At 47.0% G+C, this 20000-nt stretch overlaps 4 protein-coding genes across 4 annotated transcripts; 2 read left to right on the top strand and 2 right to left on the bottom strand.

The window, feature by feature from the left end:
* Positions 1 to 2636: 2636 nt before the first annotated feature.
* LOC126983265 (neurotrophin 1-like) lies at positions 2637 to 4406 on the top strand. Its single transcript, XM_050835910.1, has 2 exons — positions 2637 to 2793; positions 3264 to 4406. Exons 1-2 carry the CDS (start codon positions 2776 to 2778, stop codon positions 4014 to 4016), a joined length of 771 nt encoding a protein of 256 aa, XP_050691867.1. The 5' UTR covers positions 2637 to 2775; the 3' UTR covers positions 4017 to 4406.
* Positions 4407 to 5018: 612 nt separating this feature from the next.
* On the top strand, positions 5019 to 6380 carry LOC126983261 (neurotrophin 1-like). Its single transcript, XM_050835906.1, has 2 exons — positions 5019 to 5073; positions 5207 to 6380. Exons 1-2 carry the CDS (start codon positions 5050 to 5052, stop codon positions 6068 to 6070), a joined length of 888 nt encoding a protein of 295 aa, XP_050691863.1. The 5' UTR covers positions 5019 to 5049; the 3' UTR covers positions 6071 to 6380.
* Positions 6381 to 8372: 1992 nt separating this feature from the next.
* On the bottom strand, positions 8373 to 9668 carry LOC126983263 (neurotrophin 1-like). Its single transcript, XM_050835908.1, has 2 exons — positions 9589 to 9668; positions 8373 to 9455 (listed from the first exon to the last, which is right to left on the bottom strand). Exons 1-2 carry the CDS (start codon positions 9610 to 9612, stop codon positions 8640 to 8642), a joined length of 840 nt encoding a protein of 279 aa, XP_050691865.1. The 5' UTR covers positions 9613 to 9668; the 3' UTR covers positions 8373 to 8639.
* Positions 9669 to 15861: 6193 nt separating this feature from the next.
* On the bottom strand, positions 15862 to 17626 carry LOC126983262 (adhesive plaque matrix protein-like). Its single transcript, XM_050835907.1, has 2 exons — positions 17600 to 17626; positions 15862 to 17022 (listed from the first exon to the last, which is right to left on the bottom strand). The coding sequence occupies exons 1-2, from the start codon at positions 17615 to 17617 to the stop codon at positions 16216 to 16218; spliced, it is 825 nt and encodes a 274-aa protein (XP_050691864.1). The 5' UTR covers positions 17618 to 17626; the 3' UTR covers positions 15862 to 16215.
* Positions 17627 to 20000: the final 2374 nt, after the last annotated feature.

The raw sequence follows: 20000 nt of genomic DNA, 5'->3' as shown, positions 1-20000 counted from the left end.
AGTCATTGCACCTGTGAGTCATTTGCATCCGGGAGCCAATTGGTCATGCTCCTGGTTGTCTGCATTCCTTTGTTTGATACCTTCACGTACCTAATAATTTGTGATAGGTGGGAAATTAGGATGTTTTTGTTATTTGATTTAAGTCCAAAGTTGTTGTTGTTGATGTTGTTGTTGTTTGTGTTGTTTGTTCGCTCCACAAGTGCTTTGAAGGTATGAGTCAATAAGTGTTCTTCATGAATTCTCAATGTGTGGATCTCTGTTCAAGAATGTAATGTAGTAACGAACTGAGGTGAAATTTTGTTGTTGGCTTATTTTTAGATTTATGTTGACGATGAGCCGCGGCAAACACCCACAAAGCCGATTGTTCATGTGCATCAATAACGGCTTCAGTCCCTCCCTCTACCCTGCTTGTCGTGGTGTCTTGAAGGGAGCAGCTGCGTTTTTTTTATTTTTGTTAATCATTATCAGCCGATTATAACATGTTAATGAAAAGAACCATATTGATAACATTTGTTTTGGTCTGTGGGTGACAGTGTATAGTGAGTCTGGCACGTGGCGGTGCTGCCATCTGGCGGCAGAGTCTGGAGACCAATAAAGGATGGCTGGTGCCGTTTGCTCTAAGAAAGTGACAAATAAAAATATAAAGACTTCTGTTTAGAAACATTTTATGACGGACATTCTCATCATCATTATGTTACCTCGTAATCTCTCATTTTGCCTGGGGAGTGGGTGTCAGAATTTATATATAAAGTCTTGTTAAAACTGTATTTGCGCGCCTGCTTGTAAGAAGTGTCTTATTGTTTATCTTTTCTGCATCATTAATTTTAGCTCAATGTGAGGGTGTTTTTTAGAAAGTGTAATCTATCTTTTATTATCGTATTTACATGAAAGTAAATAAGCAGCTTCTTTTTGCAACGTTGAGAAGCATATCATATTTATTTGCAGTAATTAACTGGACTAATGTAAAGCCAACATTTCAAAAAAAATGCGATTATTATTATTTCCTACCTTCAAGGTCGGACGCAAGCATCGCACACCTGACTTACATCGGGACTATAATACTCACAACAACTGCGTGTCTGTGCCTCACAAACTCCGAAATGCACCGCATTTTAACACTTCGCGTTCGTCAGAGTATGATGATGAGTAAACTGATTTTCTTAAAGACTCACACACTGAAATATTTCTCACCTTTAACCTGTGATTCAAAGAAACACCTGAAGAATCTTTCTTAAGTATTCGTAAAAAAATCATGATAAAATATAAAATAGACTGGATTTAATAATAATAATAATAATAATAATAATAATAATAATAATAATAATAATAATAATAATGATAATAATAATAACAATAATGATAATAATAATAATCAATGACATCGCCTTAATCATCAGTATCTCCGCGCCACGCCCGTCAAGTACTACGCGATTCCCCCATTAGAGTCATTGCTGGCGGCGGCTAATCACCGCCTTCACTTCCTCACCTGTGGTCCAGCCGGCAGTCCCCGGCGCGTCCTCAGCGGCGGGAAAGTTATGGCCAATCTTCTTTTCTTGTCTGTTGAAGGTTTTGTTGGATTATTTGTCAGTCGTGTTTCCAGCGTTGATTAGGGGTTCGTGTGTGGGGGGAGGGGGGGTTGTGTGTGTGTGTGTGTGTGTGTGTGTGTGTGTGTGTGTGTGTGTGTGTGTGTGTACTTCCTGTAGGAGGGACCGCTGGAAATTGCAAAGGAGCGGTGGGATGACGAGACCCTCCTCCTCCTCCTCCTCCTCCTTCAGACCAAGCCTCGAGGCACTTTCCCGAGAGGAGCGTGTGACATCACAAAACTGCGGGAAGAGAAGGAAAGAAAGGAGGAGAATGGGAGATTACCAAGGATTTTTTCTCTCTTTCCCCTTCTCTCCCTCTATCTATTTCCATATATCTATCTACCTACTTATCTATTTACTTTTCTTTTGCCGCCTTCCCCTCAACCTCCAAAGTCGACACAAATAGAATGGACCTTCTCTTTTTCCCTCACTCTGTCCATATCTATATCTCTCTTTTAATATGTCTCTATATGTCCTTTGTCTATCTTATGTTTATCTTTCGCCGTCCTCTCTCTCTCTCTCAAGCTCCAAAGTCAATACAAAGACAAGGATCCTTCTCTCTCTCTTTTTCCCTCTCTCTGTCTATCTCTATCTCTCCGTTTCTATCTATCTCTGTTTTTATCTTTGTTTATCTTTCGCCGTCCTCTCTCTCTCTCTCAAGCTCCAAAGTCAATACAAAGACAAGGATCCTTTTCTCTCTCTCTTTCCCTCTCACTGTCTATCTCTATCTCTCCCTCTCTCTGTCTATCTCTACCTATCTCTATCTGTTTATCTACTTACCTACCTACCTATCTTTCGCCGTCCTCTTTCTTTCCCTGTATCTATCTATCTACCTATCTGTCTATCTATCTATATTTATCTACCTATCTGTCTCCCTATGTATCCTTCTCCGGCTTCCCCTCAACCTCCAGTGTCAATTCAAACACAAGAGTACCAGTTATCGACCTTGAGACACCGCCCATCGCTTTCTCTTCTCTTCTCACAAGGTCACCGTCGCCTAGTTGCATCTCTGGGCTCGGTCTTTGGTTTCACGCAGACTGACCACATTTTAGGCTACCGAGGGCCACGTCGAGGGCCAACCACCCCCATATATAAGGATGGTACTGTGCTAAGTCCATACACACTCTTCCAACGACCGCCGCGAGCAGACGGAGTACCAGCAGCAGGAGGCAGAAGCAGCAGTAGCAGAATCATGGCTTTAGGATACCTGGTACGTGATGCTTCGATGGGTTGATGAGTGACTATAGAGTGATGTGGATATATGACGTATTGATGTGATTTGTTGATATTTGCTTCCCTTATCTTTATCATCCGCCGTTTTTCTCGTTTTGTTTCCTTACCTTTCTATTCCTATTTTGTTTCTCCTATGTCCATAAATCTCACCTTACTTCTACGAGATTTTTTTTTTTTTTTTTTTTTTTTTTTTTAGCTCCCATTTTTTCGTTCCCCTCCGTGAGCATTTTCTTTCTTCTCCATTCACCACTGCATTCGTTCTTCCTTCTGTCTTCTGCTGTCCTCATTCTTCCTTCTGTCTTCTGCTGTCCTCATTCTTCCTTCTGTCTTCTGCTGTCCTCATTCCTCCTTCTGTCACGGCCGTACGTTGCAACAAGCTGCGCCTCTCCGTCACGAGTCGCCCTCCTTCCCTTCCTTCACACACTAACGAGGCCGCCGTCCCCGCAGGTGTCGCTGGCGGTGGTGGGCGTCGTCCTCGCCGACCAGAGCTCGCATGTCACCTTCAGCCTCGGCGGCGCCAAAGCTCACCACCACAGCTCCTCGCACCACCACGCCCCGGCACACCACGCCCCCGCCCACCACCACGCCCCGGCTCGCCACCACGCACAACCCTCCTACCACACCACGCCATCCTACCACCCACAACCCGCCTACCACCCCCACCCCCACCCCCAGCCCTCCTACGGCGAGCACCCCGAGCCCGCCTGCGCCGCCAACACCACCAAGCCGTGGTGCCTCGAGGACGCCGAGTACCCGCTCTACGAGATCAAGCACGCCGCCGAGTACCACTACGAGAAGCTGCTGTCCCTGTACGCCGACGTGGCGGACCTCAACACGGAGCTGTCGGTGGAGCGGCCCAACACCCTGGACGAGGAGACGTACCTCTGCCCCTCCGCCACCGCCTACGTCAGGCCGCTGCGCGCCGTCAACACGGAGGGCAAGTGGCGCGTGGTCGTTAACAACGTGGACGTCCACTACGAGACCCTGACGCAGACCGCGCGCGTCGAGGAGTGCCTCACCGCCGGCGACGCCTGCCCGCTGGTGCCCGAGTGCTACGAGTCCTCCTGCCTCCAGAAGTCCATCTACCACCGCTTCCTCGTCTACGACGCCTACGACCAGTACTTCCCCTTCGCCGTGGAGACCTTCAAGCTGCCCGCCAGCTGCGCCTGCCTGCTCGGCGCCTATACTATTGACCACTAAATTTACGACATCAAGTTTCACTGATCCTGCCCCTGTGATGACGGATTCCTCCCAACAGTAATCGCACTTGTCTCTGAGCTTTTTATCAGCTTCATTTCTCTAAGTTTCTTATCAGGTCTCTATGGTTTTGTCTGTCTTTTTATTTTCATTATTTAGGTTCCACTATAAACAGCTCCTATCACGAACACATAACTTATCTACCTCAAGCAAAACCCGCGGGTGTATGTAACCCGCCCCTCGAGGCCCTGGCCCGGCCCGAACGGCGACACGTAAAGAAAGCAGTTCTCTAGTCATCTCGATGTGATAATATGTAACATACAGATATTAATATATATTATATTGCAAGTGTAAAATAAAAGAGCATATCTTTTTTCTTCTTTATCTTGTCAGCTTTTAGCCATCCTCAGGCAAGGTCGCTTCTTTGGGAATTTAGCTTCGGGTTTGAAGAAGGATGAGCTTCCTGACGCCACGGGGGGATACTCGGGTTCCAGCCGCCTCGCCACGGCCCTCCCACAAGACCGTGGCGCCCATCAAAATGAAAGAGCAAATAACACATTTCATTCTACAATTCTTTCACACTGAAAATAAAAGGGAATCGAAAATTGTCTTCTGCAACACAACATTTATGAGGCCTGACCAAGGGCTCAAGGCCGAGGCGTTGGCGGTGCGTGTGTATGTTCGCCAGACGCTCCTCGCTGCGGCCGTCTTGGTGGCCACCCGAAGGATTGCCAAACGTTATTAGCTCAGTCAAGATTTCCAAGTCATTGCATTCTCCGTCCATCCGGTCATTAGCCCTTCACCTCCCCATCCCTTTCCCTCCCGACCACCTCTCTGCACCCCCCTCAGCCCCACCCCAGCCCGCTCAGGCCATACACGGCAAGCGCCGCTTGGCCGCGCCTTGCAAGCAGCAACCTTCCCGCCAGAGTCGGTAGGCTGCTATTTTTGGAACGAGGGCGGCGCCGCGGTATATAACCGAGGGTGGCGCGGTGGAAAGACACACTTCTGCGACTTCCACTTCTACAGCACCTGAGTGATGATGGCAGCGGTGAGGCTCCTGGTAAGTTGGGAGCGGATGCACAGGTGTAGTACAGGTGTAATACCAGACAGGACACACTCCCTCAGGTGGTGCAACAGACAGAGCTCTTGCAGAAACAGCCAGAGATCGAAACCTAATACACAATCTCCCGCAGGCGGCGCTGGCGGCGTTCGCCGTCGTCCTGGGCGATCAGACGTCCCACGTGAGCATCAGCCACGGCAGAGCCCCGGCCGTCCAGCAGCCGCGGCCCCACGCCAGGCCCCGCCCGGTGCCCCACCAGAGCCAGAGGCCCACCTACGGCCCTCAGCCACATCCTACCCGCCCATCCTACCGCCCACAGCCAACCTACCCCCCACGCCCTACCTACACCCCACGACCCACCTACCCCCCACGCCCTACCTACACCCCACGACCCACCTACTCCCCACGACCATCCTACTCCCCACGACCCACCTACCCCACCACTCCAGCTTACGGCGTCAAGCCCCACGCACCCTCAGGATACGGCTCCGACGTGCCCGCCTGCGCCGCCGCTAGCGGCAAGCCGTGGTGCCTCGAGGACGAGGAGTACCCCATGTACGAGATCCAGGGGGCCGCCGAGCAGAACGCCGACAAGCTGCTGTCCCTGTACGCCGACGTGGCGGACCTCAACACGGAGCTGTCCGTCGACCTGCCCGGCTACCATAAGGAGGAGACGTACCTCTGCCCCTCCGAAACTGCCTACGTCAGGCCGCTGCGCGCCGTCAACTCGGATGGCAAGTGGCGCTTCATCGTCAACGGCATCAAGGTCCACTACGAGACCCTGACGCAGACCACGCGCCTCGAGGAGTGCCTCAACGAGGGCTACGCCTGCCCGCTGGTGCCCAAGTGCTACGAGTCCAAGTGCCTCCAGAAGTCCATCTACCACCGCTTCCTCGTCTACGACCCCTACGACAAGTACTTCCCCTTCGCCATCGAGACCTTCAAGCTGCCCGCCAGCTGCGGCTGCCTCCTCGGCGCCTCCACCCTCGACCACTAACTCCACCAGCAGCAGCATCACAACTCTCACTCCCAACATGACCTACCCACTGACCTCTCCCGCCTGCAGAGTGCTCGACTCGCCTCTTATCCCTAGTCTAAGCCCGTCCCAAGCCCCGTCCCGGCTTGCCATGGCCCAACCCGGCCACACGTGAAGAAAGCAGTTCTCTAGTCATCTTGGTGCTCAACAAAGCCTCAACTTGCTCAGCGCAATTCATTAGTCATATTTAATATTCTGTTTATATTTAACTGTCGTGCTATATTGTAGCATTTCAGGATCATTTTCTCAGACAATAAACATAATGCATTAATACTCCCTGGTATCATTATTGTATTCTACTTTGTTTTTTTTTGTTTGTTTTTTTCTGGTCTTCACGCCTTGCCACCCTTTAACATTTGAACAAAGATGAGCAATGTATGATCGTTACACACTCTGAAACCAAAAGAAATGCTTCATCCACATCAAAGTTTGCTGATGACACTGAAGTGGAAGGAAAGTGTCTCCTATGGCCGATTGACAAGTCATCCACAAGGACCTTTATCAGTGGTCTCAAAATGGTGCAGCATCCTCTAACCCTGATAAATGTAAAGTCATGCACTTCGGCTTCAAAATTAGTTAACATATATACACAATGCGTGGGAAGAGTCTGCAGGTCGTACTTGAGAAGTCAGATCTTTAACTCGATATCAGCAATGGCCTGATACATGCAAACTGCTGTAAGTCTGCATATAAAAAGTTTATTAGCATGATCGGCATCATCGCGAAGATATCTCATAGTAAGTCCGCAGGAATAATGTTACCTTCGCTTTCCTCATTGTTGAGACCTCGCCTGTAATACGCAGTACAGATCTGGTCCCCTAATTATAAAAGGGTCATTGAGCTAGTTCACTGGAGAGAGTACAGCAATGCACCATGAAAAATGCCACCACCTTTGAGGGCACAGTTGGATGAAAAACGATTCAAGCGACTCAGCCTCTTCACTCTGAAAAGACGACTTTGGGGGATTTGAAACAAGTCTTTGACTACCTGAAAAAGTTCAAGAACGTCGATCACTCCAATTTCTTGAGCTCCATACTAATCCGGTAACTAAAACTAACGGCCAACCCATTCAAGCTGGCCGATGAAACGCAGGCAGCACCAGGAGTTATTTTTCTTGGATAGGGTCGCCAGTTATTGGAACGAACTTTCTGCAGAAGCATTTTTTTTTTTCTATTTATTATTATCATTATTATTATTATTATTTTTTTTTTTTTTATTATTATTATTATTTTTTTTTTACGTCTTCGCCTGTAGTGCCTGTAGGCCTTCTTCAGGGGCCTGGTGGTCAGCTCAAGCCCTCCATGGCGCTGGCAATTTTTATAGTGGCGAATTTATTTAGTGCGAAAACGATATTTGACCGTTACTTCATTGCAACAGGAGTGAATTGAGCGTCTCCATACATACAGAAAGTGCTTTAATCTGTTCTGCAAATCACTACATTGCCTGGCCGGTAAATCACTTCTTTAAAACACGCACCCCTGTTATAAGCCAACAAGCTTTCTGTTGCCCACTCCTCTGTGTTTTCTCCTCTTCCTCCCCCACCTTCTTCTCCCCTTCCCTCCTTCTCCTCCTCTGCCCCCTCCCCTCCTCACATCCCCCCATCCTCCTCCTCCCCATCCCCCCCTTCTCCCTCCCACCCACCTCCTTCGCCTCCTTATCATCATCCCTTTGCACCATAGAATATTTTTTTAAGCGTCTTCAGAGGTTGCCATGAACTGATCCTCAAAGACCAGTTGGTGAGCACAAAGATGAAGCGGTAGTGGAGCATCGCGTCGGTGTGCTGGCGAGGCGTGAAACACATTCGTCTTTGACTAGGCTCATTTAGACATTCTTTTTACTGGAGAGTTATTTAAGTGATTTCCTATACCTTTGAATCTGCGTGTAGTGATAAAAAAAAAATAATAAATAAACTGTTGTAACAAAAAGAAAACTAGGACGAAAAAAATGGTGACGTAAAGTACATTTCTTTAGCATCCCATACTTTCCCGTCATCGATGCCGTCATCTTTCACCTGCAGAAAAAAAACACATTGATATAGAGTTAAGATAATTTTTTCAGTAATTATGTTTTCTTATGATACTGCTCGATCGAATTCCTCAAAATATCCTTTACACACTTTCCCCAAGACAAGAGAACGTCATCACACCAACGCGTCGCTCGTCAACACCCAGGCAGCGAGAAGAGTCAAGGGACGTTACAGCATGACCAAGACGACAGCAATACCGGGGCAGGAAATTGTGGGCCATTCAGAGAAAACAAATAATAATGCATGAATGTTTATTGTCTCAGGAAGTAATCTAGTATAAATAGTACTTGTATTGCGCTGAGCAAGTTGAGGCTTTGTTGAGCACCAAGATGACTAGAGAACTGCTTTCTTCACGTGTGGCCGGGTTGGGCCATGGCAAGCCGGGACGAGGCTTGGGGCGGGCTTAGACTAGGAATAGGGGGCGAGTCGAGCACTCTGCAGGCGGGAGAGATCAGTGGGTAGGTCATGTTGGGAGTGAGAGTTGTGATGCTGCTGCTGGTGGAGTTAGTGGTCGAGGGTGGAGGCGCCGAGGAGGCAGCCGCAGCTGGCGGGCAGCTTGAAGGTCTCGATGGCGAAGGGGAAGTACTTGTCGTAGGGGTCGTAGACGAGGAAGCGGTGGTAGATGGACTTCTGGAGGCACTTGGACTCGTAGCACTCGGGCACCAGCGGGCAGGCGTAGCCCTCCTTGAGGCACTCCTCCAGGCGCGTGGTCTGCGTCAGGGTCTCGTAGTGGACCTTGATGCCGTTGACGATGAAGCGCCACTTGCCATCCGAGTTGACGGCGCGCAGCGGCCTGACGTAGGCGGTTTCGGAGGGGCAGAGGTACGTCTCCTCCTTATAGTAGCCGGGCAGGTCGACGGACAGCTCCGTGTTGAGGTCCGCCACGTCGGCGTACAGGGACAGCAGCTTGTCGGCGTTCTGCTCGGCGGCCCCCTGGATCTCGTACATGGGGTACTCCTCGTCCTCGAGGCACCACGGCTTGCCGCTAGCGGCGGCGCAGGCGGGCACGTCGGAGCCGTATCCTGAGGGTGCGTGGGGCTGGACGCCGTAAGCTGGAGTGGTGGGGTAGGTGGGTCGTGGGGTGTAGGTAGGGCGTGGGGGGTAGGTGGGTCGTGGGGTGTAGGTAGGGCGTGGGGGGTAGGTTGGCTGTGGGCGGTAGGATGGGCGGGTAGGATGTGGTTGAGGGCCGTAGGTGGGCCTCTGGCTCTGGTGGGGCACCGGGTGGGGCCGCGGCTGGTGGACGGCCGGGGCTCTGCCGTGGCTGATGCTCACGTGGGACGTCTGATCGCCCAGGACGACGGCGAACGCCGCCAGCGCCGCCTGCGGGAGATTGTGTATTAGGTTTCGATCTCTGGCTGTTTCCGCAAGAGCTCTGCCTGCTGGACCACCTGAGGAAGTGTGTCCTGTCTGATATTACACCTGTACTACACCTGTGCATCCGCTCCCAACTTACCAGGAGCCTCACCGCTGCCATCATCACTCAGGTGCTGTAGAAGCGGAAGTCGCAGAAGTGTGTCTTTCCACCGCGCCACCCTCGCTTATATACCGCGGCACCGCCCTCGTTCCAAAAATAGCAGCCCAGCGACTCTGGCGCGCGTTCAGTGCACAGCCTGTTGAATGGGGCGGGGGGAGTGCTGGGCGGTGGCTGACGGGGGAGGGGGTTGGGGGAAGTGAAGGCCTGATGACACGGCCAATATGGGGGCGGGGTCTGGGGGAAGGCTTTGAGGTGGATGGACCTTGATTTCCAGATGAGCGGTCAAATAAATCATCCATGTGAAGCTGTTTGTTTCCGTGATGAATGAGACGTCCTCTGCGTGGCCCGAAGGGAAAGGAGGTTGAGACGTTTCCCCCGGAGGGCCGCCTCTTAGAGGTTTTGCGGTGCACAGAGGCCTGTCGGGAAGCACGCCTCACACCCGCACGCTCAGCGGCCTGCTGATCGCAAGCACCTGATGCACTCTTATGAGCTGCACCTTTTCGGGATAAGTTTACCGTTCTGTCATTCCAAAACGACGCTCACGGTTGTAGTTCAAGAAATCATAACAGAACTATTACGGCGATGAGCGAAGTGAAGGTGTAAAAAGAGCGTGGTGATGAAACCGTGACTCACCACTAGCATATTTACGATCTACATTCAGACACCATTAGTTGTTCTTTCTTGTCTGTTTGTTACCTCTGAAAGCCTAAGATGTGTAGCTCATAATCTAGTTCAAAGGGAAGCCCGCATCAAGACATATATTCCTAACCACCTACTCCAGCTGTCGATTAACATGCACATGAGAGTAAATCTAACCTCTGGTGTCTGGAGGGTGTGCTGTAAACATGTGGAGCCAGTAGTAAGGCAGCCATGTTAGGAGAGTGTAATCATTTTATCCATGTATGTGTTAACCTTTCTTTCATTTTTAACGTTGTCTTACATAATTACTTCTCCGCGGTGCAGTGGTTAGCGTCCCTGACTACAAATCTACATGCCTGGGTTCGATTCCCGGCCTGGTAGTTGGCGTGCAGCCCACCAAGATCATATCATATCAGAGGTAGTCCCGGGATATGCCTTTGCAACGGCTCCCGGATTTTGTTTTCAGTCAATGTCAATGTTCTCTTGCTTTAACTCTTATTTTCTTTTTCAATATTCACTTGTCATCTAGGTTTTTTTTTTTCCACTGGTTTTGCACATGTGTTTTAGCCCTCTGAATTCTTTGTCTTTCCTTCCAGCGTTTTTTTTAAGTAATTTTTCCTTTCTTCTATTTTCTCACTTCCTTTATTGCTATTTTTCAGTAGTGATATGTCAGCTAGGTGTTCGTCTGCGTCTTCTCTGTATGGCTGTTGTACAAATGTGTGTGCCTTTCTAACTTCTGAGTATTGTTTGCAGTGCAGCTGTTCTTCCTTAATTTCGGGATGGTCCATAAATGGGTACCTGGGAAACCTGGGGAAGGTAAACTGTGGCAACCCGGGTGTCCCGCGGCCATGTGTCGGGTTAAGGGTTCTCTCCCTCCACAGGTTCAAAGGGCTGATGTGACGGAGATGAGCACCGCCGCCACGCGCAGCCATGGTGTATGCTCCCAACTTTACGTACCTAACTTTACCTATATATCAAAATTCGGATAAAAAAAATCAAGGTTTTGTTGTGTTCCCTGTAAAATCATAATTATTCACTATGTAAGTAGTTTTTTTTTTTTTTTTTTTTTTTTTTTTTTTAACAGCAGAGGGGTCAGTTCAAGGGCATAAAAAATGAAACAAATGTGAAAAAAAAGCCCGCTACTCACTGCTCCTTAAAAGAATTAGAGGGGAGAGAGAGAGAGAGAGAGAGAGAGAGAGAGAGAGAGAGAGAGAGAGAGAGAGAGAGAGAGAGAGAGAGAGAAATAAAAATAATAGCTAATATATTATAATTTATTCAGGAAAAGTAAAATTATATAAAAAAAAAAGTTGTGCTTACCTCGTGGAGACTGTGTTCTGCAAATGATGGGCAGGAGGAGGAAAACAAGAAACGGGGGAATTTGTTTTCATATAAGGACATAATTAAATTTTAAACCAAAGAAAACTCGTAATTGTCCTTCCTGACGTTCTTCTTTAACTGAGGCTGAAAGTTGGGCCTTGTTAGTGGAGGCTCTGCTCTGAAAACAAGAAACGGGGATTTAGTTTGCTTTTAAGGGCAGAATGGAAATTTTAACCAAAGAAAACTCGTAATTGTTGTTCCTGACGTTCTTCTCTGACTGAGGCTGAGAGTTGTGCCTTGTTAGTGGAGGCTCTGCTCTGGAAGTAACGGTCGGGAGGAGGAAAACAAGAAACGGGGATTTGGTTTTCGTTTAAGGACAGAATGAAATATTTAACCAAAGAAAACTCGTAATTGTCCTTCCTGACGCTCTTCTCTGACTGAGGCTGAGAGTTGTGCCTTGTTAGTGGAGGCTCTGCTCTGTAACGGTCGGGTGGAGGAAAACAACAAGTGGGGAAGACGGGGAGTTAGGTTTCGTTTCAGGACAGAATGAATTTTTTTAACCAAAGAAAACTCGTAATTGTACTTCCTGACGTTCTTCTCTGACTGAGGCTGAGAGTTGGGCCTTGTTAGTGGAGGCTCTGCTCTGTAACGGTCGGGTGGAGGAAAACAACTAGTGGGGGAGTATTTTTTTTTTTATTTATTTATTTATTTATTTATTTATTTTTTTTTTTTTTTTTTTTATCTTTTTTTTTTTTTTAGTTCGCGTTTACTTTCTTGGTCCACTTTTACTTCCATTTCCTCATTCGTTGTTCTCTTCCTTCCTTAGCCTTTCACTTTTTTTTTTCCTCCTTTCCCATTCCTTGCGGTTTTGTCTTCCACCTCTCCTAGTTTTTCTTTTCCTCCTTTTATTTACGTATTGAATTCTTATTTTCTTATACTTTTCCCTCTTTTTCAATCGTTTTTCTTTTTCCCTCAGTTCTTACACTACCATCCAACTTCTCACCCCCCCCCCCCCCCACACACACACACACCTGTCCTATCACCAAAATTTGAACGCTCCTTAACCATATCCCATTCTCTTCCATACTCTTACCCTCGTCGATATCTGCCTCGCCTAGTCTTCCTGCCTCCTCCTCCTCCTCCTCCTCCTCCTCCTCCTCCTCCTGCGCATCTGTCGACCACCACCAACAGCTGTTACGAACGTGATCATTAAGAACGGCGGCCGTGTCTGATGGTGTTAGGGCAATTGTTTGTTACGGAAGAGAGAGAGAGAGAGAGAGAGAGAGAGAGAGAGAGAGAGAGAGAGAGAGAGAGAGAGAGAGAGAGAGATATTATGTGGTCTTGAAGTAGCAATTGACGGTTGTTATAGAACGAAGGGGAGCGACGAGAGAGAGAGAGAGAGAGAGAGAGAGAGAGAGACTGAAGGAGGAAAAGACAGGGAGAGGGAAGGAATGAGCTATTGCGTCTCGGGGCCTGGGAGGTGAAGGAAAAAAAGAGAAAACAAGAAAAGGAGACTAAAGAATGGAAGGAAAGAGTTGGCAAGAAAGAAACCGAGGTAGAAGATAATGTAGAAAATGAGGGAGAAAGTGATGCAAGAAAAGAAGAGAATAGGAAAAAGAAGAGGTAGAGAACATGCTTAAAAATGGAAGGAAAGAGTAGGCAAAAAAGAAACCGAGGTAGAAGAAAATGTAGAAAATGAGGGAGAACTGGGAATTGGAGAAAGTGATGATAGAAAAGAAGAGAATAGGAAAAATAGGAGATGTAAAGAAATGCGGACAGAGAAGAAAAGTAGATAAAATAAAATAAAAAAAGAGAAGGGCAAATATGAATGGAGAAAAGCGGAAAGGGACGATAGAAAATTAGGGAATGGGAATGAAGAGATGAAGGGGAAATATGAACAGAATAAAGAAGAGATGAAAGAAAAACAGAATAAGAGAGAAGTGATGTTGGGAAGAAATGAAAGTGGAAAGGTAAAAAGAAATGAAAGAAAAGAAGACAAAAAGAGACAGAGAGCAAATGTGAAAGTAAAAACGAAATATTTGCAAGACGAGAAGGAAAAAAACAGGACGAAAAGTTTAGAAAGACAGAGAGAAGAGGAAGAGAAAGAGAAAATAAGGATCGAGTGGAATATTGGAAGAAAATAAAAAGAAGAAAAACAGGAAAAGATGAAAGAAAAAAAATAAGAAGGAAAGAAATAATGAAAGAAATGTTGAGAATAAGAGAAAGAAGAGGAAGAGGGGAAGAGAGAATCAGAAACAAACAGAACACTGGGGGAAAATACAAGAAGAAAGCAAACAGGAAAAGATGATAGGCGTCCCTGTGCATCATCACCATCATCACCATCATCATCCTCGAGTGTCCACATCCTTGCCTCAATCATGACTGTCACCTTGCCTTCAGAAATTCCTCACCTCGATGGAGATTTTGGGGGTGGTGTGAATTCTTGCCCCTGACCTTTTTTTTCTCTCTCCTCTCTCCTCTTTCTCGATGTGCGTGTGTTTTGTCTCCCTTCCGAGGCTTCCAGGGAGGTTTCGTGAGCGCCATTGAGGAAGATAGGAAGTGTGAAGTTAACTAGAGCAAAGATAGATTGAAACTGCGCTCTGAATTTAGGTACAGCAGATTAAGAGTTCCTTTTATCTCCTCTCTCTGAATGTGCGCTGTTTTTGTCTCCGTTCCGAGGACTTCCAGCGAGGTTTGGTGAGTGTTGTAAAGGAGAGGAAGAAAGGGAGTATAGAGTTAACATGAACAAAGACTGATCGAAATGGTGCTCATAATCAAGGTTGTGTATAGCAGATTTAGAGTTAGTTTTATACGGATATTAAATACTCCTAAAATACCCAATATTCGACAAAAGAGGCTGTAATTTATCTTTTTATTTTCATACTAAGATCAAACACGTCTAAAAACTCCATCTTTTGTGAAGGAGCTGCGATGCTAGAAAGTGGAAAGAAGCGTTTAATTCTTAGTAAACGAAGTGCAATGTTAAGGCCGGGCGTGAGGCAGCCTCGAGTCACGCACGGGTAACAAGAGGTGCAGGAAGAGCAAGGTGATCCCGGCGGGGTGGAAAGAGAGAGGCCCGAGGGAGAAGCAGAAACACGGGAATAAGCGAGACGCAGCGAACACTGAGCACAGGCCCAGACGTGACAGCCTTCCAGCGATAAACAGCCACAGTAAAGAAAAAAAAATTTGAACACAAAGCAAACTGAAACTGCAACATGAGACGTGAGGTAAAATTGAATACACCGGAATCAAGACACGAGGGGGAAAGTATTACCACAAAAGACTTTTACACTTTAAAATGACTTCCTTGTAGAACACTTGTAAACCTTTCTTAACAAAGAATTATATATATATATATATATATATATATATATATATATATATATATATATATATATATATATATATATATATATATATATATATATATATTCGACCTATAGCGCCGGTAGGATTCAGGATGGGGCCTGTAGGTTGGCCCCAGCCCGTTAGTTACGCAGGCATGTAGTTTATAGTGGCGCCATCCTCTGCTTGGCTCATGCTGCCCCCCGTGAACCTCTTGAGAAAGTTTTTCCAGAGTCCGGGGTGATGGGTTGTCTTCAGGACACCATGTGGGTTGTTTTCGGCCTCTCGGCGATGACTGAAAATTGTCGGCTTATAGCGGCGGGCGGAACTTGAACCCGGGTCCTCCAGGATACCTGGTCCGCGCGCTGACCACTCAGCCACCGCCTCCACCTCGTTCCATCTTTATTCGTAAGGACCAAACGAAGAACTAACAAGACAAAATGAAAAATGAAGTACAAAAATGTGAGAAATATAAAGAAAATGGAAAACTAAAAATCTCAAGATGTAAACTCGAAATATAAAAATAGAGTGAGAAGAAATACAGAAAAAAATTTGTATAACATTTGTCACCTTCACCGCCAACATAGAATAGAGGTAGAGGAGTTTTTATATGCAAATGACAGCCTTGGATTTGTTATGATCACGTGACCCGGAGCGGGGGTGACTGCGGAGACTGGGGCGGGAAAGTGTGATTTTGGGGAACGAAGGAAAAAAGGAGTAAAGGAGGAACGGAAGGTGTGATGTGTGTGTGTGTGTGTGTGTGTGTAATCTCTCTCTCTCTCTCTCTCTCTCTCTCTCTCTCTCTCTCTCCTCCTTTCGTTTTCTCTGATATAAGTGATTTCTCTCCACATGTTTTTTGTATTTTTTCAGCCATCTTTTATTTCGTAAGCTGCTGTTCTCTTTCGTGTAAGATAATGGAAGGATGTAATAATGGGTACCACCTTCGAAAAGTTCTTTTTTCTTATTTATTATTATTAAAGTCTATACCATCTCCTTAAAACTAACGCACTTCCCCCATCATAAAGTGTACTTCCGATACATAAACATAAATAAGTAGGGATAACCCTTCGAGATGACTAGAGAACTGCTTTCTTCACGTGCCGCCAGTTAGGTCAGGTGGACCAGGCACAGGCAAGGTAGATATGAGAGCTTGGTTGAGGTCGCAAATTAGGTAGAGGCGAGGTAGATGTTAAAGCTTGGTTGAGGTCACACTCTCTTCATAATGGAGAGCTGAGGGGAGACGTTATGCCAAGGGCAAGAGTTGTGTTGCGGTGATCTGGGAGTAACATTAATGCTGTTTTCGTGTTAGTGGTCGAGGGTGGAGGCGCCGAGGAGGCAGGCGCAGCTGGCGGGCAGCTTGAAGGTCTCCACGGCGAAGGGGAAGTACTTGTCGTAGGGGTCGAAGACGAGGAAGCGGTGGTAGATGGACTTTTGGAGGCACTTGGACTCGTAGCACTCGGGCACCAGCGGGCAGGCGTAGCTCTCCTTGAGGCACTCCTCGAGGCGCGTGGTCTGCGTCAGGGTCTCGTAGTGGACCTTGATGCCGTTGACAATGACGCGCCACTTGCCCTCCGTGTTTATGGCGCGCAGCGGCTTCACGTAGCCGGTGGCGGAGGGGCAGAGGTACGTCTCCTCCTCCAGGGTCTTTGGTCCGTACACTGAGAGCTCCGTGTTGAGGTCCGCCACGTCGGCGTAAAGAGACAGAAGCTTATCGAAGTGTTGCTCCGCCGCGTGCTCGATTTCGTAGGTCGGGTAGTCCTTGTCCTCGAGGCACCACGGCTTGGGGTTGTCCTTGGCGCAGGCGGGGATCTCAGCCTTGTGTGGGTAGGCGGGCTGGGGGCGGTAGTGGGGCGGGGGCTGGGGGTAGCGGGGCTCGGGGTGGTAGGGCGCGGGGCGGTAGTGAGGCTTGGGTGGGTACCGCGGCTCCGGGCCATAGTTCGGCCTGTAGGTGGGCCGTGGGGGGTAGGCAGGACGTTGGTGGAAGGGCGCGGGGCTGAAGGCGGGGGAGCGGTGAAGGACGCTGGCGTGGGTGATGGCAGGGGCGCCCCCGAGGCTGAAACTCACGTGGGAGCTCTGTTCAGCGAGCACCACCGCCAGAAGGGCCAACGCGGCCTGGAGGGGAATGAGAGTGATGAGCAGCGTTGCCAAATTATCGTACTCAGCGCATTGCATTTTCCTAGTTTCTGACCGATAACTCTAGCAGAAAACAGCGAAAACCATCACTCTTCAATAGTTTCAACGACTAGTTTAATTTTCTATCGTTGTTTGTGTGGTTACGACAGTCTTGAAGCCTAAAAATGATAAATGCAATGCTCAGAGTACGGCAATTTGGCAACGCTGGTGACGAGTGTTGCTAATGAACCCTGCGTTAATGGCCTATATTGTATGGAAATAAAGCAAAAGTATCTCCTAACGCGACAGTACTTATGCTTCTGTTTTGTATTGAAACTTAAGAATTGCCAAACATTCCCTAAAAAAACTCCACTTTATTGCCTCTCCAGAAACAGGGGGAAAAAAACAAATCAAAATATTTCAGAGCAAAGGTCAGACCTCATGGGAAGAAATAAACAAAACTTAATAATATGTGAGAAAAGTATCACACATAAAACAATATAAATAAATAAGGAGTCCCGCATGTAGGTGAACCCGAAATGATAATGACGGCAGGTGAGGTGAAGGGGAGTCTTACCGCGAGCTTGAGAGACATCTTGCAGGCGTTGCGACAGACTGTGCCCGGGTGAGACGCGCCCGCCCTTATATACCTGCAGCGAGGCGCCCCCGACCACGCCTTCACCTGTGGGCCAGGGCAGCGCGGGGTGTGGGGGGCGGAGCCTAGGGGGGAAAGTCACGTGAATCGTCTACTGTTTTGAATCTTAATGTCGCTCGGGTATTCTCTCTCTCTCTCTCTCTCTCTCTCTCTCTCTCTCTCGCTCTCGCCTCTCTGTCTATTTATCTATCCACTTATCTATCTATATTTATCTATCTATCCACCCGGTCTTTTACTACTGTGTGTATGTCTGTGTGTGTGTGTGTGTGTGTGTGTGTGTGTGTGTGTGTGTGTGTGTGTGTGTGTGTGTGTGTGTGTCTCTGTGCGTCTGTCTGTCTGCCTGTCGTTGAGTGCAGTGTGTTTTCCAAGTAAAAAAAAAAAAGGTAAAAATAAAGAACACAGACAATTGGAAGCGCCGTGACCTTATTACACACATTTCCCCCAAAATTGCGCGGGGCAGGACCTGGAATTTATTGTTTTTTCCCAAGCTGAGATTTTCGCGGCCGTGACATTAGCTCGTTTGTCCCGAAGCAGAAGGAGAAACTTAAAGAGGAATAGAAGAAAACCCCACTCGGGAATAATGATAATGATACTCTAATTACGAAGCAGTGTTAATGTCTCTAAACAACAGCAAAAAGAAAAGAAAGAAAAAGAAAAGAAAAAGCAGTATCCATTAATCCTTATCAGCTGTTTAGGAGGAAGAACTAATTACTTTTTTTTTCTTTTTTCTTATTAATTTTCTGTGTGTGTGTGTGTGTGTGTGTGTGTGTGTGTGTGTGTGTGTGTGTGTTTGTTTTATTGTTTTTTGTGGTGATTTCTATATTATCTTTCTTATCTTTAATTTGTTTGGAAGAAAGAATTGATTAGTTTTCTTTTTCTTTTTCTTATTAATATTGTGTGTGTATTTTATTTGTATCATTGTTTTTTTGGTTGTGATTTCTTTCTCTCTCTCTCTCTCTCTCTCTCTCTCTCTCTCTCTCTCTCTCTCTCTCTCTCTCTCTCTCTCTCTCTCTCTCTCTCTCTCTCTCTCTCTCTCTCTCTCTCTCTCTCTCTCACCGCATTTTTCTTTGCCCATAACTTACACTTACTCCCTCAGGCTGCTTCCCACACCCTCCCCCCCCCTCCCCCCTCCTCTCTCCCCTACCCCCCTACCCCCTCCTCCTCTCTCCCCTACCCCCCTACCTATCACCTCCCCTGCTTTCCACCTCACCTTACTTCCTTTCCCTTTCATCTCAACCTCCACCTTCTCTTCCACCTTCCATAATCATCCATCATTGTGTCCTCGTCTCCTCTACCTTGCATCTCTTCTATTTCCTATTATTCATTTATCTTTTATTTTCTACCTCTTCTCCTCTCTCTTCTTTTCTCCTACTTCCTCATTCATCATGTATTCCTTCCTATTTCCTCTCTCCTAACTTTCATCTTTTCTCCTCTCAATTATCTGTTATTCTTTCTCCCCCTTTTTCTTCTTTTCTCTTATCTCCCTTATTTATCATCTTTTCATTCCTTTTCCCTCCCTTCTAACTTGCATTTCTTTCTATCTATCATCTGTTTTGTTTTGTTTTCCTCCTTCTTTCCTCCCTTCTAACTTGTATTTTTCCTCTTATCTCCTCGTTCATAATCTTTTCCTCCCTCTTTCTTCCTTCTCAACTTTCATCTTTCCTCCTGTCAATCATCTCTCATTCCTCCCTTCTATCCTCTCTCCCTCATCCCTTCTTCCAAACTTGCAACATCTCTTTTCTTATCTCCTCATTTTTCATCTTTTCCTCCCCCTTTCCTTTCTTCTAAATTGCTTCTCTCCTCCTCTCAGTCATCTATCATTCCTCCTCTCTTCTTTCCTCCTTCTGAACTTGCATCCATCTCTTTCTTTCTCCTCATTCTTGCTTCCTTTCTAACCTCTCCTTTTCCCCTTTTCTTTCTCTTCCTTTATTCCTTATTTCTCTGTCTTCCATTTCTTCCCTTTTCCTTTCTCTTCCTTCTTTTCTTATTTTCCTCTTTACTACTTCTCCTCTCTCTCCTTTCTCTTCTTCCATTCCTTATTTCTCTCTTTATCACTTCTCCTCTCTTTCCTTTCTCTTCTTCTATTCCTTCTTTCTCTCTTTTTCCCTTCCTCTCCTCTCTCTTTTCTCTTCCTCTACTCCTTATTTCTCTATTTACCACTTCTCTCTCTCTCCTTTTTCTTCCTGCATTTCTTTATCTCTTTTTCCCTTCTTCTCCTCTCTCCTTTCTCCTCCTCCTTTCCTTATTTCTCTCTACTTCTCCTCTCTCTCTTTCATTTCTCTTCCTCTATTCCTTCTTTCTCTCTTTTCGCCTTCTTCTTCTC

This window comes from Eriocheir sinensis, chromosome 53 (assembly GCF_024679095.1).
Source record: "Eriocheir sinensis breed Jianghai 21 chromosome 53, ASM2467909v1, whole genome shotgun sequence".
Classification (NCBI taxonomy): domain Eukaryota; kingdom Metazoa; phylum Arthropoda; class Malacostraca; order Decapoda; family Varunidae; genus Eriocheir; species Eriocheir sinensis.
The sequence above is the reverse complement of the archived record's forward strand: the minus strand, read 5'-3'. Positions and strand labels throughout refer to the sequence as shown.